The sequence below is a fragment of the Misgurnus anguillicaudatus genome, chromosome 8 (assembly GCF_027580225.2).
Source record: "Misgurnus anguillicaudatus chromosome 8, ASM2758022v2, whole genome shotgun sequence".
In the NCBI taxonomy this organism is placed as follows: domain Eukaryota; kingdom Metazoa; phylum Chordata; class Actinopteri; order Cypriniformes; family Cobitidae; genus Misgurnus; species Misgurnus anguillicaudatus.
Window position 1 is genome coordinate 13,456,344 of NC_073344.2, and position 19,914 is coordinate 13,476,257.

The 19,914-nt window shown below is 35.5% G+C and overlaps 1 protein-coding gene and 1 long non-coding RNA gene across 2 annotated transcripts in view; both read right to left on the bottom strand.

Moving 5' to 3' along the window:
- The window catches only part of LOC129450349 (uncharacterized), a 45,221-nt gene that overhangs the window by 9,074 nt on the left and 16,233 nt on the right, over positions 1-19,914 (bottom strand). The gene's annotated exons all lie outside the window — the stretch shown is intronic.
- Positions 4,962-12,195, bottom strand: LOC129450346 (keratin, type II cytoskeletal 8). Its single transcript, XM_055213044.2, has 9 exons — positions 11,744-12,195; positions 10,443-10,651; positions 10,278-10,338; positions 10,094-10,189; positions 8,635-8,799; positions 8,345-8,470; positions 7,396-7,616; positions 7,275-7,315; positions 4,962-7,183 (listed from the first exon to the last, which is right to left on the bottom strand). Exons 1-9 carry the CDS (start codon positions 12,119-12,121, stop codon positions 6,891-6,893), a joined length of 1,590 nt encoding a protein of 529 aa, XP_055069019.2. The 5' UTR covers positions 12,122-12,195; the 3' UTR covers positions 4,962-6,890.

A 19,914-nucleotide genomic window follows, 5' to 3' on the forward strand; every position in this document is an offset into this window, starting at 1 on the left:
CAAAACGTCAATCATCATGTTTTGCAAAAACAGTTTTTGTTCTCAAAATGGTGGACATATCAAAAATTTAATTCTGAAATTTGTGTTCATTTTTAATTGTTACGTTATTATCATAATATAATGAAATAAAGCAACATTTAAAAAATAAGTGCCTGAGAACTTAATATTTCAAATGCATAATGCATTTCTATAGCCATGCATATTTGTGGCTATAAGATATTTATAACTAATTGCATCCACATTCATGAAATTTGCATGTGCATATGAAAACTTTGTCTAAAACTGCACTGAACTGTTCAGCTGTTGTGTATTGTTGTTTTCTCTAGTTTCATTCCAGTATCGAGGAACGTTTTTTTTTATGAGCGATTGACTGTGAGAATTGGAGCAGAATAGCTGAAATAGCTACTTGTATTGTTAACCACAGCTTACGAATGAGACACACCTGTAAAAAATATCTATCAGCTTAGGCAAATAGAAAGAGAGAGAGAGAAAGAGAGGGGGATCGGGGGATAAAGCTTTAGTGCCACTGTTAAGGAATGCATGAAAACTAAACATTGCAAACCAGTTTCTCAAGACCCTCTAAACATGACAAACCTGGTGTGCGAGAGCAAAAAGCAGATTTTTATATACATCGAGTTTCTCTGCTGGTTAAAATGGTCAATTGGTTGCTCTTTAGTCATTTATAGTACTTGAAATGTCATTAAAATATGCATTTTCACTGTGGTAAGGTTTTGATATAACATTTGTGAAGCTGAATATGCACTTCATCAAAAACTATTTTCAGTTTCGCTAATAGTTGAAATTATAGCCGTTTATTGATCGCAAGAAATATTTGCAGTTTTAAAAAATGGATTATAGATGAAAAATAATCAAAAGAAATCAAATACCTTCCTGTCATTAAAATAAAATATTACTCTACCTTATTTCTTTTGGAAAAAAAAGGTATGTGTTTTCGTTTAAGAGGAGGGCAAAGAAACAAGATTTATGATTGTGTTTGCTATAAACTAAGCAACAGGTTCTGTCAAAACGTTGATGATTGCCCCCTGACACTGAATACCACACCTTCTTGCTTTCTATCTCTCGCACACACTCACTCACACACATCCATACAAATACGTTCTCTATAGTATTCTATGCACTATTATTTAACAATAGACAAATCTAATATAAACATACAGTAAAGCATATAACAAGTGGGTTTTGCCCCAGTTTATTTTATTTTAACACCGTTCTGTTGTACCTGTGTTTGTTCTGGCCTGTGTTTTGTGTTTGTGTTTCACAGGTCCACAGAATTTCTAAGGGTTACATGAAAGAGTGAAACAGGTTTGGCTTGCTGTCCGCAGTGAAAAGAACCAAAATACCTTTCCAACATATACCTTTCCAGAAAATCTCTCAAAATGTTAATGTGGAATTCATGCATGATCATTTTTAGATTTCTGTCATCTACATAAATAACTCGATACCACAATGGTGAATTAACTGAGAACGACATGAATATAATAGGGAGTCATGTTAAAATGGTAGGAACTTAGATATTTGCATTTAGACATTAAGCAAATGTGTTCTTTGCAATTTTATGTTCTCAATAAAATCTTTTCCAACCAGACGATGCAACTTTTCTAAACCAATCAAGTATTGTTCCCTAACTATTAAATGTGACCCAGTCTGTAAAAAAACCCATCTAAAGTAATTTTTTGTGGTTTATTGTTTTCTAAAATCATCCTATATAATGTAAAGAACATTCTGTGAAAATATAACCTTGATATCTTTAATACTGACTGATACTGACTCCAATACTGAGGATAAGACTAACATGCAACCAGACCTGCACAGATTTATAAAAGATAAAAACCAAACCTATGAACTTTACAACAGTTTTACCAGTAACTAAAGTCACAAACAGAAAGAGCCGTAGCAAATTAAACCAATAAAGAGTAAAATTATACATACACATTACTACGAATGATGCTACTGTACATTACAGTAGTTTGATGATGTCACAGTGTGCAGTTATGATTTGTAATAAATAAAAAATAAAAAATATATATATATATATATATATCTTTTTTTTACTACTGTAAAGTACTTTGAAAGCACAGACAATAATATACAGGAGTAGAGTAATGAAAGACAAATATTAACAAAATATTTAAAAGATTGCACTGTACAAAAATTACTTTCTTTCTTAGTATTTTTGTCTTGTTTTCAGTAAAAATATCTAAAAATTCTTAAATTAATATGCAATTTCTGGATAAGCAAAATGACCTAAGAAAAAGTTTTTAGACAGAAATATCAAATTTAAGCGAATTTGTGCTTAAAAAGCAAAAAAATTGCCTATGGGGTAAGACATTTTTTCTTAAACTAAGTGTTTAAGAAAAAAGAAAACTTACTTTAAGATTTTTTTCTTACCTCATTGGCAGATTATTTTTATTATTTTGGTTGTTTTAAGCACAAATTCACTTCAATTTGATATTTTTTCTCTATAAATTAAACTTATTTTCTTTACTCATCTAGAACAGTGATTCTCAAACTTTTTCGGCATGTGGCACCCCTTGTGCATGGTGGATCCCTCTATGGCCCCCCAAAGAAAATTTATGACGTAAAACACTTAAAATTGAAATAAAACATTAAATTATAAAATGTATTGCTTGCCTTATTTTTCTGAGGTTTTATTACACAGAATGTATGATAAATTAATGTATTTTATAAAATGTCATAAAACTGGGGCCCCCCAGCACCATCTCAGGGCCCCCAGTTTGAGAATCACTGATCTAGAAAATGCATCTTGATTTAAAAACAAGCAAGAAAGTCATTTTTTTGCATTGTGAGGGAAGCTTCTCAAATATGTATTCTGTATTGTGATTGGTTAAGACTAAGTAAACATGTAACTAGAAAACAATGTACACACATTATTCATGTTTGTACAATCAAATTGTGATGGTGTTTGTCCATTACTTTTCAAAATGTGCATTACTTTTTGTAGCATGCAGCTAAAGTGTAACTAACTATGTTGCAATAAAACAGATTTGTGCATGCATAAGTGCAATCAATGCATGCATATAAGCATACAGTATATATCCACTACTGCTGTTTGCAAAATATCTGTTTATATAAAGTCTTTATGCATGGAAAACTGCATGTGCAAAACTGAGGAAATCCTGTGACCAGCAAAAGTGCTTAAGGGAAAATTTGGAGCATATCCAAATGTGAAACCCTCAAGTTTCTGCTGGTATCTGTAATTAAGTAGCAGCGTGTTCGGGCCTGCATAGAAGGAGAGATTGATTAAAAGAGAGAGTGAGAAAAAAAGGAGTTTTTTTTCAAACTAATGGCAATCAACGATTTAAAAATTACATGGAAAAATCAATAAAAGGGAGGAGGGTCAAACAAGGAAAAGCTGCATTATATGTTACGAAGCTAAAATTGCACAAAGTCAGAGAAAATAATAGTGTATCGCTAGCTTGGTTTAGGGAGGGAGGTTATGAATCGTAGGGGACGAGTTATTTAGGTGTGTTTAAGGTGTGGTCACTGACTAAGCACCTGAGGCAAACAAGTGTCAACGCTTGTCATAAAAATCCTGCATCAACCCAGCAATGTGAAGAATTTTTTACTGCGGTATTTAACTTTATCTTACGATACCTGCAAACTCTCTTTAAAAAAAAACTATATTTTAACAAGAACTATTGTACAACTTCACTTTCTTTGCAAATTACTACGCAATTACACAACAGCTGGAGTCAATGGGAGGAGGACACAGAAAGCCGAACATAATAGCTCTGTGCATGTTGTGGCAGGATCTTCCACAGGTGAAATTCCAGGGCACTTACCTATTGTAACTTGCCTACACCACTGTTTATCTCCACAATGACAGTTTTATCACAATCTGTGGTTAGATGTGGTAAATGCATGACATTGTCACATATAGTGTAGTATAGGGTTATGAAACATAAATATGATCAGTTAACAGTTTCGTGATAATTATGGAAAAACTGCTGATCGAATTAGTAACAGATTAGCTTAATCCGCTCTGAGCAGTTAGATATGGAGTGTAGGACTATAACCTTGATAATGTTTGCTATTGGGGGAGGAGACATTGTCATAAATGTAGTTATTACTATTACTATTGGCATTATGTTACATCTGTTTACTTGGCAGGATATGTATCTTTGGCTTATTTATTTAGGAGATACTTGCAGACTTGCAGACATGACACTCTTTTTAAGCCTATTGTCAATATTAATGTATGCTTAATATATGTGTGTGTGCACGTGTGCAAGAGCACATAATTTCTTTTGGTTTGGGTTTGGTTTTTGTTAAAAAAATAAAAACAATTCTGGCATTATAAAGTTTTCAAATGCCCTAAAAAGCTACAATAATAGCATTTTAATGTAAAATAAATTTTAAATGTGATTATGCAACAGGTTACGTTTCACCTGTGCTTGTTTTGTCTCCCTCTGCTGTTTCAAAATGACTGTGTTTAACAATGAAAGGTCACATTAATGCAAACAACTTCTGGTAAAAGAAAAGCAGGGCTTAAAAGGGAATGTTGGTTTTCTTATGTAATCAGGTGTAATTTGTAGATGGATGTAACTTCATTCATCAAGGAATGTCACTTCATTTCTTTTCTAAACCATCATTGACTGCCAAAAGGAACATGTAAGGTGTGAAGTGACATTATGTCCTCATAATGATAAATGGTGCATTCCAGATCAGTGTTTCCAAAAAAAATTGAACTGAAGATATTTGCACATTCGTAGGTACATTTAAGCCTAGCAGATATGAAATATTCACCATGATTTGAATAAGACTTGGAGGTGCAAAGATGAACAGGTTTAACAAGGCAAACTCAAATCTTTCCAAGTACCCCTGGGGTTCACATACTTATTGGGAATCCTTGTCTCAGAGCACAGCCCGTGAAGCTTTGAGGCTTAAAAATGGAAAAAAATTCAAATGAAAGGAAAATCTGTGTTTTAAGTTTGACTTTATTTGAATAAACGTGCAGTAAAGCGGTAATCTGAAAACAGCAAAAAAGATTTTTCGTTATTATACGTTATTAGTGTGTTAAGGTACAAAAGCTGTCACTGGGACGGTACCCTTCAAAAAGGTCCTAATATGTACCATTTAAAGGAACAGTTCACCCAAAAATAAAAAGTCTGTCATCATCTACTCACTCTCATGTTGCCACAAACCTGCACACATTCCCTGGTTCTGATGAACACGAAGGAAGACACATCGAGAAATGCCTGCAGCCAATCCGCCCGTGGACCCCATTCACCTCCACAGTAGGAAAAAATAATACTATGGAAGTAAATAAGGTCCACGAATGGCCTGGCCACAAACATTCCCCAAAACATCCTCCTTCATGTTCATCAGAACAAAGAGATCCATATGGGTTTGCAACAAAATGAGAATGAGCAAACGGTGACAGAATCTTCATTCCCGGGTGAACTATCCCTTTAAGTAAACATTATGTACACTGTATGTATGTAAAATTCCCTGTTGCACTTACATTTTTAAGTTTAATCACAATTCCAATTTTAACTTTCTTGCCGAGTGAGGAGTTGCTATAAATTCTAAAAAAATAAGTTGAATTAAAGGGCACCTAAGCAAAATCCACTTTTACAAGGTGTTTGGACATAATGTGTGTTGGCAATGCACTCTTAGACTTTGTGTTAACACATAATGAGTTAAAATTACACATAATGTGTTAAAAGCTTAACACAAAAAGTTTTGTTTCAATAATAACACAAAGATGGGTGGATTCTGGGACAACGCATTTAGTGCGTTGTCCCAGAATCAACACTAATGTGTTGTTTTTAACACATCCGTTCTAAGAGTATGTGTGAACACAACCACCCATATGAAAAAAAATCCACCCGATACTTGTTTTTTAATCCTCATTAAACCAAAGCTCATTAGACATGCCGTTTTGATTTTCTTATCAATGTGAGGTCACATCGATAAACCCCGCCCACTTACAGTCTTGCATTACCATAGCTTCCAACCTCAGCAAATTGTACTCTGTCCACTAGATACTATTGTCTCAGACTGTATTAATCAGATCTATTTTAACTGAAAGTGCTCACTGTCTGTTTGTAAGGAAGTGAGGAGCTGTAGCTCATTTGCATTTAAAGGTACAGAGAACATTAAAAAAGCGTGCTTTTGCTCCAACGCAAATAGGGGCATTTTGTACATGCTATAATAAATTATCTGTGGGTATTTTGAGCTGAAACTTCACAGACACATTCTGGGCACACCTGAGACTTATATTACATCTTGTAAAAAGGCCATAGTAGGTGCCCTTTAAGTTATTTCAACTTTATTTAAAAAATGTATAGCAACTCCGCAATAGTCAAAAAGTTGATTAATTGTAATTTTAAATTGTTTAAACTTAAAAATTGAAGTGCAACATGGAATTTTTACAGTGTACCTGTAAGGTACTAATATGCACCCTTTAGGTACAAATGTGTACTTTTTGAAAGGTGACAGCTTAAACACTGTCCATCATATATTTTCTTTAATTTTCTACTATTATAAAGCATTTAATATAACTATATGTAAGTGAATTTGGAGTGCACAAGTAGGGCAACATGAAAAATTTGTCCTGCACTAAAAAAAATGATTCATTCAATTTACTCAATTTTTTAAGGTAAGTGGTCGCAATTTATTTATTTAAGCTACATTTGAACACAAGTTTTTTGTTTTGTTTTTCAATTTTTTGTTTAAATTTAGCTTAAATAAATTGTTTGCGATCACTTAACTAAAAAAAAATTGTAAATTGAATGAATAATTTTTTTCAGGCTTAAGTGAGAGACGGGTGCAACCCATCCAAAATGTGTTCTTCTGTTCGAATTTAACCAACAGCCCTGCACATTAATTCATCAGTTCATCGGTTATTCAGAAACCTTCCTCTCTTGTATGCTAGCAGATGTATTTGTTACTTCCACGTGTCCCTCAGAAGCTACGAGTTTCTTCTCACTGGTGACGATGGTGGTCTTTGTGCTTTTGGTAATGGTGGCACTGCTGCTGGTTAAACTGCTGGCAGCTTTAAAACTCTCATTTGTTAAAATGCCACCGTCACCCTTAGCAACTACGAGTTCCTGTTTAAGCAGACCCACGTCCAGAACATCTTGCCCAGCACTTTGAGATGAGACTCTTGCAAGGCGTCTGCTTTCAAGGTCATAGGCTATGAAAAATCAGATGATTTCACTATAACAGATTATCAGCAAATATGTGTATAAAGAAAAAAAATTGTAATGTGCTCTTAAAGTGCTTACAGTTCTGTTTAGAGATGGAGACATTGTGGGACCTATACAACCTGTGAAGGAATAACGGTACATATCGGATTACTTTCATCACTGCACACATTGCAAAATTACACTGCTTAGCTTTACCAACCTGCTCTCTTCTCCTTCCAAGAGTTTCCTGTAGGTGGCGATCTCAATGTCAAGAGCCAGTTTGATGTTCATTAATGACTGGTACTCGCGCACTTGACGGGCCATGTCGTGTTTCGCTCTCAGTAAAGCCGCCTCAAGCTCCTGGAGACGAAGTTTCGCTTCTCTCACAGCCTTTCCACCCCGCTCCTCTGCCTCGGTGACCTGAGTCTGATGTTTTAAATGCTTGAACAATGAAAGGATACAAAAGATTACACCATCGCCACACTATGAACTATTTCTTGCGAATGAAATTCAGATCAGCTTATATCTGGCAAATGCTATTTTTCAAAGCGCCTTAAAGGACACTCCACTTTTTTTGAGAATATACTAATTTTTCAGCTCCCCTAGAGTTAAACGTTTGAGTTTTACCATTTTGGAATCCATTCAGCTGATCTCCGGATCTGGTGGTACCACTTTTAGCATAGCTTAGCATAATTCATTGAATCTAATTAGACCATTAGCATCGCGCTTAAAATAACCAAAAAGTTTCGATATTTTTCTTTTTTAAAACTTGACTCTTCTGTTGTTACATGGTGTACTAAGACCGACGGAAAATATGGCTATGAACTATACTAGAACTATACTCACCTCAAGGACTTTGCTGCCGTAACATGGCTGCAGGAGGCGCAATAATATTACGCAGTGCCTGAAAAAAGTCCCCTGCAATTAAAAGTTATTCAGCCCGGAGATCGGCTGAATAAATTCCAAAATGGCAAAAATCAAATATTTAACTCCAGGGGAGCTGGGAAATGAGAACATTTTCTAAAAAAAACGTGTCCCTTTAATAGTGCACTAAACATATGCATTTTTATCAGTATGTGTGTTCCTTGGGATTGAACCCTTGACCTTTGCGTTGCTAGTGCATGAACACCCATATATTAAATAATGAATATTATGAATAAAGTTTTTACCTGCCCTTTAATAGCTTCCATCTCGGATTGTATGCGTGCGATATTGCGCTTGTACTCTGCAATTTCAGCTTTTGAGCTTTTTAAGTCATCTCCATGTTTGGTGGCCGACAGCTGCATTTCTTCATACTAAAATCATACAGGAAACGCATACTTAATTCATTTGAGCATCTTTAGAAACCATACTTATATGCAAAACTTTTACGTTAGACATGTATTGCACAAGCTCAAACACGTCTTGTCACACGCATGTCAAGGCAAGAAAAAGAAAATAAAACCTAGTGTTTAAACACCTTGTGTTTGTACCAGCTCTCAGCCTCAGCTCGGTTACGGTTGGCAATCTCCTCATACTGAGCACGGACTTCGGCAACTATTGCATCCATGTCCAAATCTCTACTGTTGTCCATCTCCACAACCACTGATGTATCCTTGACCTGACGCTGGAGCTCATGAATTTCCTACAGACACAACAAGGGAAGCACTCATGTCCAAGTTTATATATGCTTACCGCTTAAAATAAATATGTGACTTAAACTACAATTTTTTGAAATACATCATCTGAAATAAAAAAAATGAAAATTTAAATTGATTTTTTGTCCATGATACAACTATACACTGTAAAAAAATCCGTAGAAATTGCAGCTGGGTTGCCGGTAATCCACTGCAGATTCAAATGCATGTTATTTACTGGCAACATTTTGTTCAAAGTTAAATGAACATTTAACATTTACAAGTCTTTGTCTTTACAAAGTAAAACTAAAAAAACAGCATCAAGCAAAACATTTGGGAAACAAAATCTGAAGCAAAAAACAGAAAAAGGTTGATGATGATTTCTGGTTCCCAGAATGCTTTGCATGAGGCTGTTATTGTAAAGTTTTATTCTGTAAAGATAAAGACCTGTTAGTATTAAAAATTTATTTAACTTTGAACAAACTCTTGCCAGTAAATAACATAAATTTAAATCTACGGTAAATTACCGGCAACCCAGCTGCAATAACATTGTAATTTCTACAGAATTTTTTTTTACAGTGTATGAAAATCTGTAATCTTATCGTGCAAAAAATGTAAATGTTGAGAAAATCACCGTTAAAGTTGTGCAAATAAAGCTGTAACAACACATATTACTAATAATAAATAGATTTTTTACAGTGCTGGGCAAAGATTAATCGCGATTAATCGTATACAAAATAAAAGTGTTTTTTTTGCATAATATATGTGAGTGTATTGTGTGTAATTATTATGTTTATTTAACTACACACACACATATTCATTTCAGAATTTTTTTATTTATATTTAATTTGTATTTATTTATTTATCATATATAAAAATATAAATAAATATACATTATATATACACATGTAAATGTTTTTTAAATACATACATGAATGTTATGTGATATTATGCAAAAAATAACTTTTAATCTTTGCCCAGCACTAATTTCTTTATATATTTATGGTAGGAATTGTTCAAAAATTCTCCACGGAACATGACCTTTAATCATTTTTGACCCATTCAAAAGTATTTTTGGATATTGTTACAAATATACCCGTGTGACTTATGACTGGTTTGTGGTCCATGCTCATATATTTAAAATGCTTTGTAAAAGATTTATTATTTTATTCATAACATATAAGCTTCCAAATGATATGATGTATTACTATCAATAAATGCAACAAGGGCATCAGTAAGAAAGAGTATTGCAAAAGGAACTACAGTACAAAAAATAAAAAGATTGAAGGGAGTAACCAGTACCTCGTCATAAATCTGTCTAAGAAAGTTGAGCTCATCTGTTAAGCTGTCCCATTTACATTCCAGCTCCACTTTATTCAGATATGCCTTATCAGCGTCCTACGCACACACATACACGCACACACAATTATTATTAATATATTAGTCATAAAAAGTTGTAATTATCAAGAGCACTTTAAGTGTTAACCTTTTTAAGGAATACAAAGTCATTTTCACTGTCATTTCGTTTGCTGATTTCCTCTTCGTACCTAAGGAATACATCGATTTTATTTGTTTGGAAGTGCATGTGGAATGTACTCTACTCATGAAAATATGTGCTAAAACGGTAGCCAGACACTCCTAGTTTTCTCACTTGCTCTTGAAGTTTTCAACCAAGCCAGTTATGTCATGTAAGCCAGACTCCAGGCGGCTCTTCTCGTGGCCCAGACCATCTAGGTGTCTGCGCAGACTTGCAATGTAATTCTCATACATAGCGTCAACGTTGGACCGACTGCTGGTCTGTTCCTGCAGAAGAGACCATTTGGTCTCCAGCATTTTGTTCTGCTGTTCTAGGTAGCGCACCTGGGATCGAAATAAAACAAACAAATTTGGGTACACATAATCTCTCAGGTAATAAAATGAATGCACTCATAAAATGCTGCCTAAAAATGTTGCTCGTGCCACGACACGTTATGTCATTCTGGACTATGCGAAGGCCATAAATTGGTTTTTAACTTTCTAGGTTTGTGGGAAAGTGGGAAGAAAATGTTCTTCTCACATTGTGCTGTATTGAAAGGGTGGGTTCGTTTGTGTCGGCGTATGTGTTTCTACAGTATAAAGAAATGTTAGGGAGTTGCCCCTGATTTTAATAGCTCCCTATTGCCTACAAACAGTCTAAGGTGTGTTTGTGAACATTGCCCTTTCAGGAGAGTCAGTAAAGCAGGGGTCTTCGACATACAAAGGTAATCTAAGATGTGCCATATCATTATATTCACATATTATATAAAATAGGGATGCACCGATAGGATTTTTTGGGCCAATACCAATACCGATTTAAAACAGACAACTTCTGGACGATACCGATATTAAACGATTGTATAAATACTATACAGTTGATTTATTAGCTAGTTTATTTCTGCATCAAATTATTTTTACTGAACATGGATTGGATCTGATTAACATTCAACTGACCAACATAATAAGAGAGGCACAAATTATGCTAAAACAAATATAATAAGACAGCATGACAACCTTCAAAGGTGTTTTTTGCTATTCAGCATTTATTTTATTAACAACATTAACTCATTTTTTAACATATAATGGATGTCTTTATGCGGTTAATTAATAAACAATCGTATCGGCCTTTCTCGTGCTATTGCTGATATGCCAATGGTTTCAAATTCATCAAAAATCGGCCGGTATATATCGGTGGCCGATACATCGGTGCATCACTAATATAAAATATACATTCAAGTCATATATTTAATAAGAGTGTGTTCCATAGGATCGAACTTTTTGCACTGCTACTAGTTGAATAATCTAAAAGAAAAATATAGATATGATAACACGAACACCAAAGACTGAAGCCTAATAAAATGGACGCATTCTTGGACAAACCAAGACTAAACTTAAGGTCATCCAGAATTAAAGAGTCAGATAATAAGAATCACTTACTTTGTCAATAAACGAAGCAAATCGGTTGTTGAGGGTCTTGATCTGATCTTTCTCCTGCGTCCTGATGGTTTGGATACTGGGATCAATTTCGAGGTTCAGAGGCGCAAGGAGACTTTTATTAACCGTTACGGCTGTGATCGGAGGACAGATAGTGGGGGCAGAACCCCAGCCTTCTCTTGACCCCATCCCTACCGCATATCCAAACTCCAGGCTGCCCCCACGTATTCCAGAAGCAGTTTTGTACCCAACAACCTTGAACCCCCCGACTGCACCTGCCGATCCACTGGAAACGGCGCTACGAGAGGAGAAGCTCTTGTTGCTTACACCCACTGAGGACTGGCTACTGTAGGACCTCACGGTTTTCTTCATGCTGAGCATCTTTTTGCTTTTAGAGAGAGAGAGAGAACTTAGAGTCGAGGTGGGAAGCTGAAATACGAAGGAATGGAAAAAGGTCTGTCGATCTCTTATATGAAGTGCGGGGAGGGGTTCAAGGTAGGTTTATTGATGGAGAAACAATGTTGAAGATACATATAAGTGGTCAAAGGGTTACACACGGGCGAAAATCGAGATGTTATACATTAACTGATTCTCTGAGTACATGGCACATGTTTAGATGACCCCTTCATAGCTGATATGAACTTCATTGATTCACATTCCCCCACTATCTACAAACCAAAACAATTACCCTTTAAACCCATTAAAATACCCGATTTCTTCATCAAGCTTCCGCGCTCTGCATTCATTGGTTAGTGTACAACAGGTAAAAGTATGTTGTACTTTTTTGAAGGCAACCTTTTTACGGGCTAATTCCAACTCCCACAATGTTGTAAAGATAACAGATTGAAACTTTCAACTGCTTAGTGCTGCACTTTAAAAAAATAATGTGATAGAAGAACCATTTTTGGCTGCTTTGTTTCCCCGCCATTAACGAGTTATCTCGAGTTATCTTGTCAATTAAGAGAAAAAATGTGCATTAAAAATGATTAACTTTTATGTTAATCTGCAATACCACACTTACAGTACCCAATTTATGAAAAAACTGAACTCAAAACGTTATTTACTAATTTTAAACTCTTTGTATGTTTTGATAATCGTTCTAAATCTGATCTCTAACAAAATTCCTTCACAAAAATTTCAACTTTTATAGATGGAATGAAAAGGTTTTTTTCCCGCTTTGTTTATTTGTTTATTGTTTGTTTGAAAGCAGAGTGTCTGTTATTTCATTTAATATATATGTATGCAGGCCCGGGGTGGGTAATCGGGAGAACCGGGAGAGTTCCCGGTGGGCCGCTTCACTTTTGGGCCGGTCGAGTTTTTTTTTTTTTTTTTACATTTGTCACGTTAGTGAGTCTATCTTCTCTTAAATGAAACTTCACACGTTTCGCATTGACACTGCAGCGCGCAGCCTCTGCATGGGTTGTACCATGTGAGGGAGTTTTCCCCTCCCCTCCCATAGAGTTGGTTCGGTCCATAGCGCGTCCAAACTTTTCTCCGGTAGGCTGGGCCGGCCCTACCGTAACAAAACGCGTCTGAGAGGAGGAGGGCGTAAAAACAGATTGAAGAAAAAAATCCATTGGAGGAGGAGGATGCCAAATGTGCCAAACTTACAGATTTATTTTCAAGAGGACAAACAAAAGTGGCAACAGGTAACTTAAAGAGAAATAAGCCTAGTAATGATTAGCATTAGCAACGTAATTATTTGGCTAATACCGTTGTCAAACTATTTAAAAGGCAAATTTTTTTGTTAAAATATTACCCTTTTGTGTATACATGGCGATTCATAGACTTTGCAAATATTATGCAAGCAGCTTCTGAGCAGTCCCCCACTGAAAATGAGGAGGCCATGAGTAAACAATATGAATTAAAGTTATTTAACCCATTGTGTTCAGAACCCTATAACACCTTTTGTTTTCCCAGTCAAAACTGACCAGCCGAAAAAAGCTTATAAATCACTTGTTATGCCATTTACCCAATATTGTATTTAATATTTTTGTCAAATTGTTTTCTTTTTTAATTAGGACTTTTATATTTCTATTCGCATTAATCATCCGCCTCATAGCATTAGCCATGCTAATAATTTATCAACCTTTCCTTGTGGAATACACTCTAAAAAGCGCTGGTTTATATATTTTATATATTGGACGGAACACACTGCTGGGTTGAAATTGACCCAGTGCTGGGTTGTTTTAACCCAACTGTTGGGTTATTATAATCCATGGTTGCATAACAACAACCCAACATTGGGTTATTTTTAACCCAGCATTGGGTCAATTTTGACCCAGCATGTGTTCTGTTCAATATTTACCCATTATGGGTAAAAAGTAACCCAGCCTTTTTTAGAGTGTAGAGGAATATTTTTGTGAATATCTTAAGTGAAATATTATTTAACTTTTACCTTATTTGTTAAACCATGATATTAATAAAAACTATAGTAAGAGCTGAACTGTTGCTTTATTTATCCAATTTGAAAAAAGTGCTAATTTGGAATAACACTATGGAAAAAGTGGGCCGGTCTTGGGCCTGAAACTCCCGGGCTGAAAAGTGGCCCCACTCCGGCCCTGTATGTATGTTTCAAAAGAAAATTGTCCTGGAAGGCATTTTGTGAAACTTCAGAAAAACACAAAAAATGCTGGCGGGCAACTTTTTAAAAAATTGCTGCCGTGGAATGAGAATAAGATCAAACTTACAAAGAACCTTACAAAGAAAAAGTACTTTTTAGGGTAAAGAAATGGTTCTTTTAAAGCAGTGGTTCTCAAACTTTTTCAGCGTGCGGCCCCCTTTCTGTACGGTGCATTCCTTCCCAGATCCCAGAAAATTTATGATGATTTTTTTTTCTAAAACTTCACATTTTACATAAACAAAACATTAAATTATACAAAGTAGTGTTGCCTTATTTTTTTAGGTTTCATTTCACAGAATTCATGATAAATTAATTTATTTTATAAAAATTTAATAAAACTGGGGCCCATCTGGCACCATCTCGCGGCCCCCCTGGGGGCCCCGGACCCCAGTTTGAGAACCATTGTTTTAAAGGGACATTCCACTTTTTTTAATATGCTTATTTTCCAGCTCCCCTAGAGTTAAACATTTGATTTTTACTGTTTTGGAATCCATTCAGCTGATCTCCAGGACTGGCGGTAACACTTCTAGCATAGCTTAGCATTAGGGGTGGGCGGAATGACCAAAAATCAATTTAACGGAATGAGTCATTTTATTTCACGGAACGGAAAATTTAGCGGTATAAATGTTTTTCAGTTAATATTTTTTTTTGATTATAAAAAATTACAGAAATTCACCACTCACTATAGCTTTTAACTAAATGCTCACCGCAGTTTTAAAATATGGACAATTTAAAGTTAATAATGTTAAAGTGAAAATGCCCAGAAGATAACAACAGATAAGTCTTGATAAGACAGAATCTTGTTTTTAATTAAGTTATTAATTTTATAGACTATTGAAGCTATAGTATGCCTTCATTGTATTTTGTATTTATGCATACATTACATTAAACATATGCAATACGTAAAATGAACAGGTATAAATATATGCAAAAACTTACAGACAGCATAAACACCTGTATATGAGAGACGAAGTTCTAGATATTATAAATATGACAGGTGCTATGATGTAATCATGAAGTCTGTTTTAAGGTCTTGACTCCCTTTACTTTCTATTAGACCTTAACATTAAATGTTGTGTCTCTTTCTCGTCTTTCCGATCAAATATGTTTGTACTATAAGCAAATGGCGCATCAAACTACATCGCTCCAGCAGCGCACGTGTCACTGATATAAACGCGAGTTTTGTCTTACCTTGCATAAAGTTCAGAAAACTTTATAACTATTAGGATCATGTGCGAGAAGAACTCTTTATTTGGCGTCGCAGCTCCTTGCGCGTGCCTAGAGACCTCTGCACGCGAGAGACCGGCCGGCTGCTGCATGAGCAGAGAGAGAGAGAGAGAGAGAGAGAGAGAGAGCGAGCGAGAGCGCGAGCGAGAGTCTTGCTGCGAGACCCGTGGTGGATTCACTGGCACTTATTATAAAAATTACACAAATAACTCGTTCATTTTTTATGAGTAAATTATTTCCCATGTTTCTCCGTCACACTCAGTCTAACATGCGGGAGGGCAGAGTTAGCCACGCCCACTTATTTGCATTCCGCGGAATAGACGGAATAGAAAAATCTGTTACGTCTGACATTTTATTCCGCGGTAACGGAATATACCGTCATACCGCCCAGCCCTACTTAGCATAATCCATTGAATCTGATTAGACCATTAGCATCGCGCCAAAAAATAACCAAAGAGTTTCAATATTTTTAAAACTATTAAAAACTTGACTCTTCTGTAGTTACATCATATACTAAGACCGACAGAAAATTAGAAGTTGCGTTTTCTAGGCAGATATGGCTAGGAACTATACTCTCATTCTGGCGTAATAATCAAGGATTTTGCTGATGTAACATGGCTGCAGCAGGTGTAGTGATATTACGCACTGCTCGAAAATAGTCCCCTTGGTTACTTTCAATAGCAGGGGACTATTTTCGGGCAGACCCAGAGATCAGCTGAATGGATTCCAAAATGGTAAGAATCAAATGTTTAGGGAAGCTGGAAAATGAGCATATTTTCAAAAAAGTGAAGTGTCCCTTTAAGAACCAGTGACTGAATGGTTCTTCTGACATCACCAGGAGAGCTAAATTTCAATTACCTATTTTTTTACATTCTTGCAGAGAATGGTTAACCAAAATTAAGTTACTGGGTTGTTCTTACTCACATTTTCTAGGTTGATAAAAGCATTGGGGACCCAATTATAGCACTTGAACACGGAAAAAATCAGATTTTCATGATATGTCCTCTTTCATTTTAATACTACCTTCCATCCAAAGTGACTTGAAAATGCAATCACACTTTTAAAGTCACTTTAAGTGTTCCCTGGAATGTGACCCCATGACCTTTGCATTGTTAACATAGTACTCCACCAGTTGAGCTACAAGAACACTAATTTAATAATTTGAGTAATTAGGGAATTACAAAAAACAACTACTTTGCTAATTATACAAGCAACCCAAAATGTGAAGAGGTTTAAAGGGATCACAAGCGCTGTGTGGTGTTTACATTCATCATGTACTGTAGGTGGGGCATGTTTATTTGGTCTGATTTATGGGATGGATGACAGTGTACTTAGACCGTAAAAAGTCATGCCATTTTTTCTTCCCCTTTTTCATGAACATCTACTGGCACATAAAGTTAACTTTTAGCTAACCGGGCTGATTGCAGGTTGGTGTAGTTAAAAGACAATTGATTTAACAAGGAGTTTCTGTAGTTCAGGTGACACAGCATGGCACTTGCAAGGCCACAGTTTCGATTCCCATGGGAAAAGACAAACTGATTAAAAAAATCGTTGCTAAAAATAATGCATTGTGGAAAGGCTGGATTAGACTAGGTAGAATGCCATATTCCTGCAAAACCTTATAGGTTATACAATCTTATAGGAAATCCATAGTAAAGATAGATCCCCTTAAAATCTCAGTTGTTATTATAATTATTTAAAATCACAATGTTCTTAAATGCCATTAAATGTAATAGAGACTATTGCTAAAGTTGCGATCCACGAAAGTAAAACTAATACTTAACATTTTGCATGACTGCTTTTATCTGACACACCCATTGCAGGTCTAGGTTTATTCTGCTAATAGGCCAATGAGTTCAATCAGGTGTGTTGGAGAAGGAGGACATCCAAAAGTTGAGGTGTTCCTCCATGCCTTGATGAACAGGGTTGGAAATCACACTGGTTAGGAATTTCTCAAAGGCACACTCCACTTTTTTTGAAAATATGCTAATTTTCCAGCTCCCCTAGAGTTAAACATTTGACTTTTTACTATCATGGAATCCATTCAGCTGATCTCTGGGTCTGACGGTACCATTTTTAGCATAGCTTAGCATAATCCATTTAATCTGATTAGACCATTAGCATTGCGCTAAAAAAGGTTTTGATATTTTTCCTATTTAAAACTTGACTCTTCTGTAGTTACATCATGTACTAAGAACAACGGAAAATTAAAAGTTGGGAATTTCTAGACAGATATGGCTAGGAACTATACTCTCATTCTGGCATAATAATCAAGGACATTTCTGCCATAACATGGCTGCAGGAGGCGCAATGATATAACGCAGTGGCCGAAAATAGTCCTCTGCTATTGAAAGTTACCAAGGGGACTATTTTCACAACTTTTAATTATCCGTCGGTCTTAGTACACAATTTAAGTACAGAACAGTCAAGTTTTAAATAGGAAAAATATCAAAACTCTTTGGTTATTGTTTAGCGTGAAGCTAATGGTCTAATCAGATTAAATAGATTATGCTAAGCTATGCTAAAAGTGGTACCGCCAGACCCGGAGATCAACTGAATGGATTCCAAAACAGTAAAAATCTAGGGAAACTGGAAAATGAGCATATTTTCAAAAAAAGTGGAGTGTCCCTTTGAAGGAGAACAGTTCACCTAAAAATATAGGCCTCTAAATAATAAAGCTCTAAAAGCATTTTAAAAATGTCCTAATATGTACATATTTAGGTATACATTTGTATACATGGTACTAATGTACCTTTGAGGTAATAATATGCACTTTCTGGTACCAATATACCTGTGAGGTACAGATATGAACTTTTCAGTGCAGAGGTGTACATTTTGAAAAAAGTACCGCCCCTGTGACAGCTAGGGACCATTTATTTACTCTTTTTTTTTGACAGTGTATGTTTAAAACTGATCAATATTGCCTAAAACTATTTTTTATTTTTTTGCCAAAATAAATAGGTCTTGTACTGATATGGTCATGTTTAGCCTGCACACTAATTAAAATCATTACTTCTTGCTACTAGAACAATTCTTGCAACTTCTCAGTGTTATTTTTTAGAAGCAACCCAGCATAGGGGTGCAGAAGTCCTATACTATACAACAGATCACCTCAGGGCGTTTCTATATCATGTCTATACTAATTAAAAAATCTTGAACTACATGTCACACACTTTCATTTTAGTCAGCATGTAATGCAAACAAGTCCAAACCAGCAGTGAACCAATGGTGACCTATTTTCGTTGGCTTGGGAATTCATTTTAAAGGTGAATCCTGCGTATTGTTGGCCAAGTGAGTAATAATCTTCAAACAAGTGCTTGCTATGCACTCTTCATTCACATTGCCTGAAATGAGAGTATGGGTGTGTCACCCTGCAGGTATGCTCAGTACAGGTGATCAACGTTAAAACAGGTCTTTAAAAAGCAGATATGCACCTCATGCATGAAACCGGTTTCCCTCCAGGGGCTCTAGTGGGCATATTTATGACAACAAAGATTAAATTCAATTGGCTATGAGTGACAGCTTATCCAAGCACGCATAACATATCTGTTTGCCTTTGGATAAACTAGTTCAAGTAAGGTGTAAGTATAGACAATGCAGAGTTGTGTGATTTTTGAATGAAAGCAAAAACAAATCTTAAGTTAATACATGCCAGTTCATGCATGAAAGGAAATGTTTTTATTACAAAACTGGGAAATCTAGTGAGAAAGAGACTGATCCTAAAGGCTGGGTACATTTACAATTGATAACTTGATTATGGTTTGCTTCAAGTATGCAAAATGCTTCAGCTGAGCACCTGAGATTATTGCTTCGTAAACATTCAAGCTTCGGGAAAACGCTGCGTCCTGTTGAAATTCCATTTTTTATCGCAGGATAAAACAAAATGAAGCTGTAGCCAAGAGTGAAAACTAAGGAAGAAAGCTGAGTAAACAAAATGTGGTGCCATAAACTTATCAAACCCTGGTGTGTTCTGTTCTGATTTTGTAATGTTGTTAGCGCCCTCTTGAGGGAGAGTCTGGAATTGCACCATATGTCTTCTATCAAAACATGCCACATACAAAATTACTCTGTAAAGTTACACTACATTATAAAAACATTATAATGCAGTATATTTTTATGCCGCATAAAAAATATAATAATTATACAATTAAACATTGTAAATTAAACCAAAATATTTACACTCTGTCCTGTTATTCATTAAGACTGCCGTGTAAAGTTTTTTAGGAGAACATTTGCATCTTTACTTTCTCATTTCTCACACGCTAGCTTACAACAATGCTTGTTGGAAAAAGGAAAATAAAAGCAGAAATATGATTCCAGTTTT

What these genes read in the sequence shown, in the direction of transcription:
- LOC129450346 (XM_055213044.2), bottom strand. Translation starts at nt 12,121, where the DNA reads ATGCTCAGCATGAAGAAAACCGTGAGGTCCTACAGTAGCCAGTCCTCA. An exon ending in TGGAAGCTATTAAAGGGCAG is followed by an intron (nt 7,617 to 8,344) that starts GTAAAAACTTTA and finishes TCATTGTTCAAG; the next exon opens with CATTTAAAACATCAGACTCA. An exon ending in TTGGAAGGAGAAGAGAGCAG is followed by an intron (nt 7,316 to 7,395) that starts GTTGGTAAAGCT and finishes ATTCCTTCACAG; the next exon opens with GTTGTATAGGTCCCACAATG.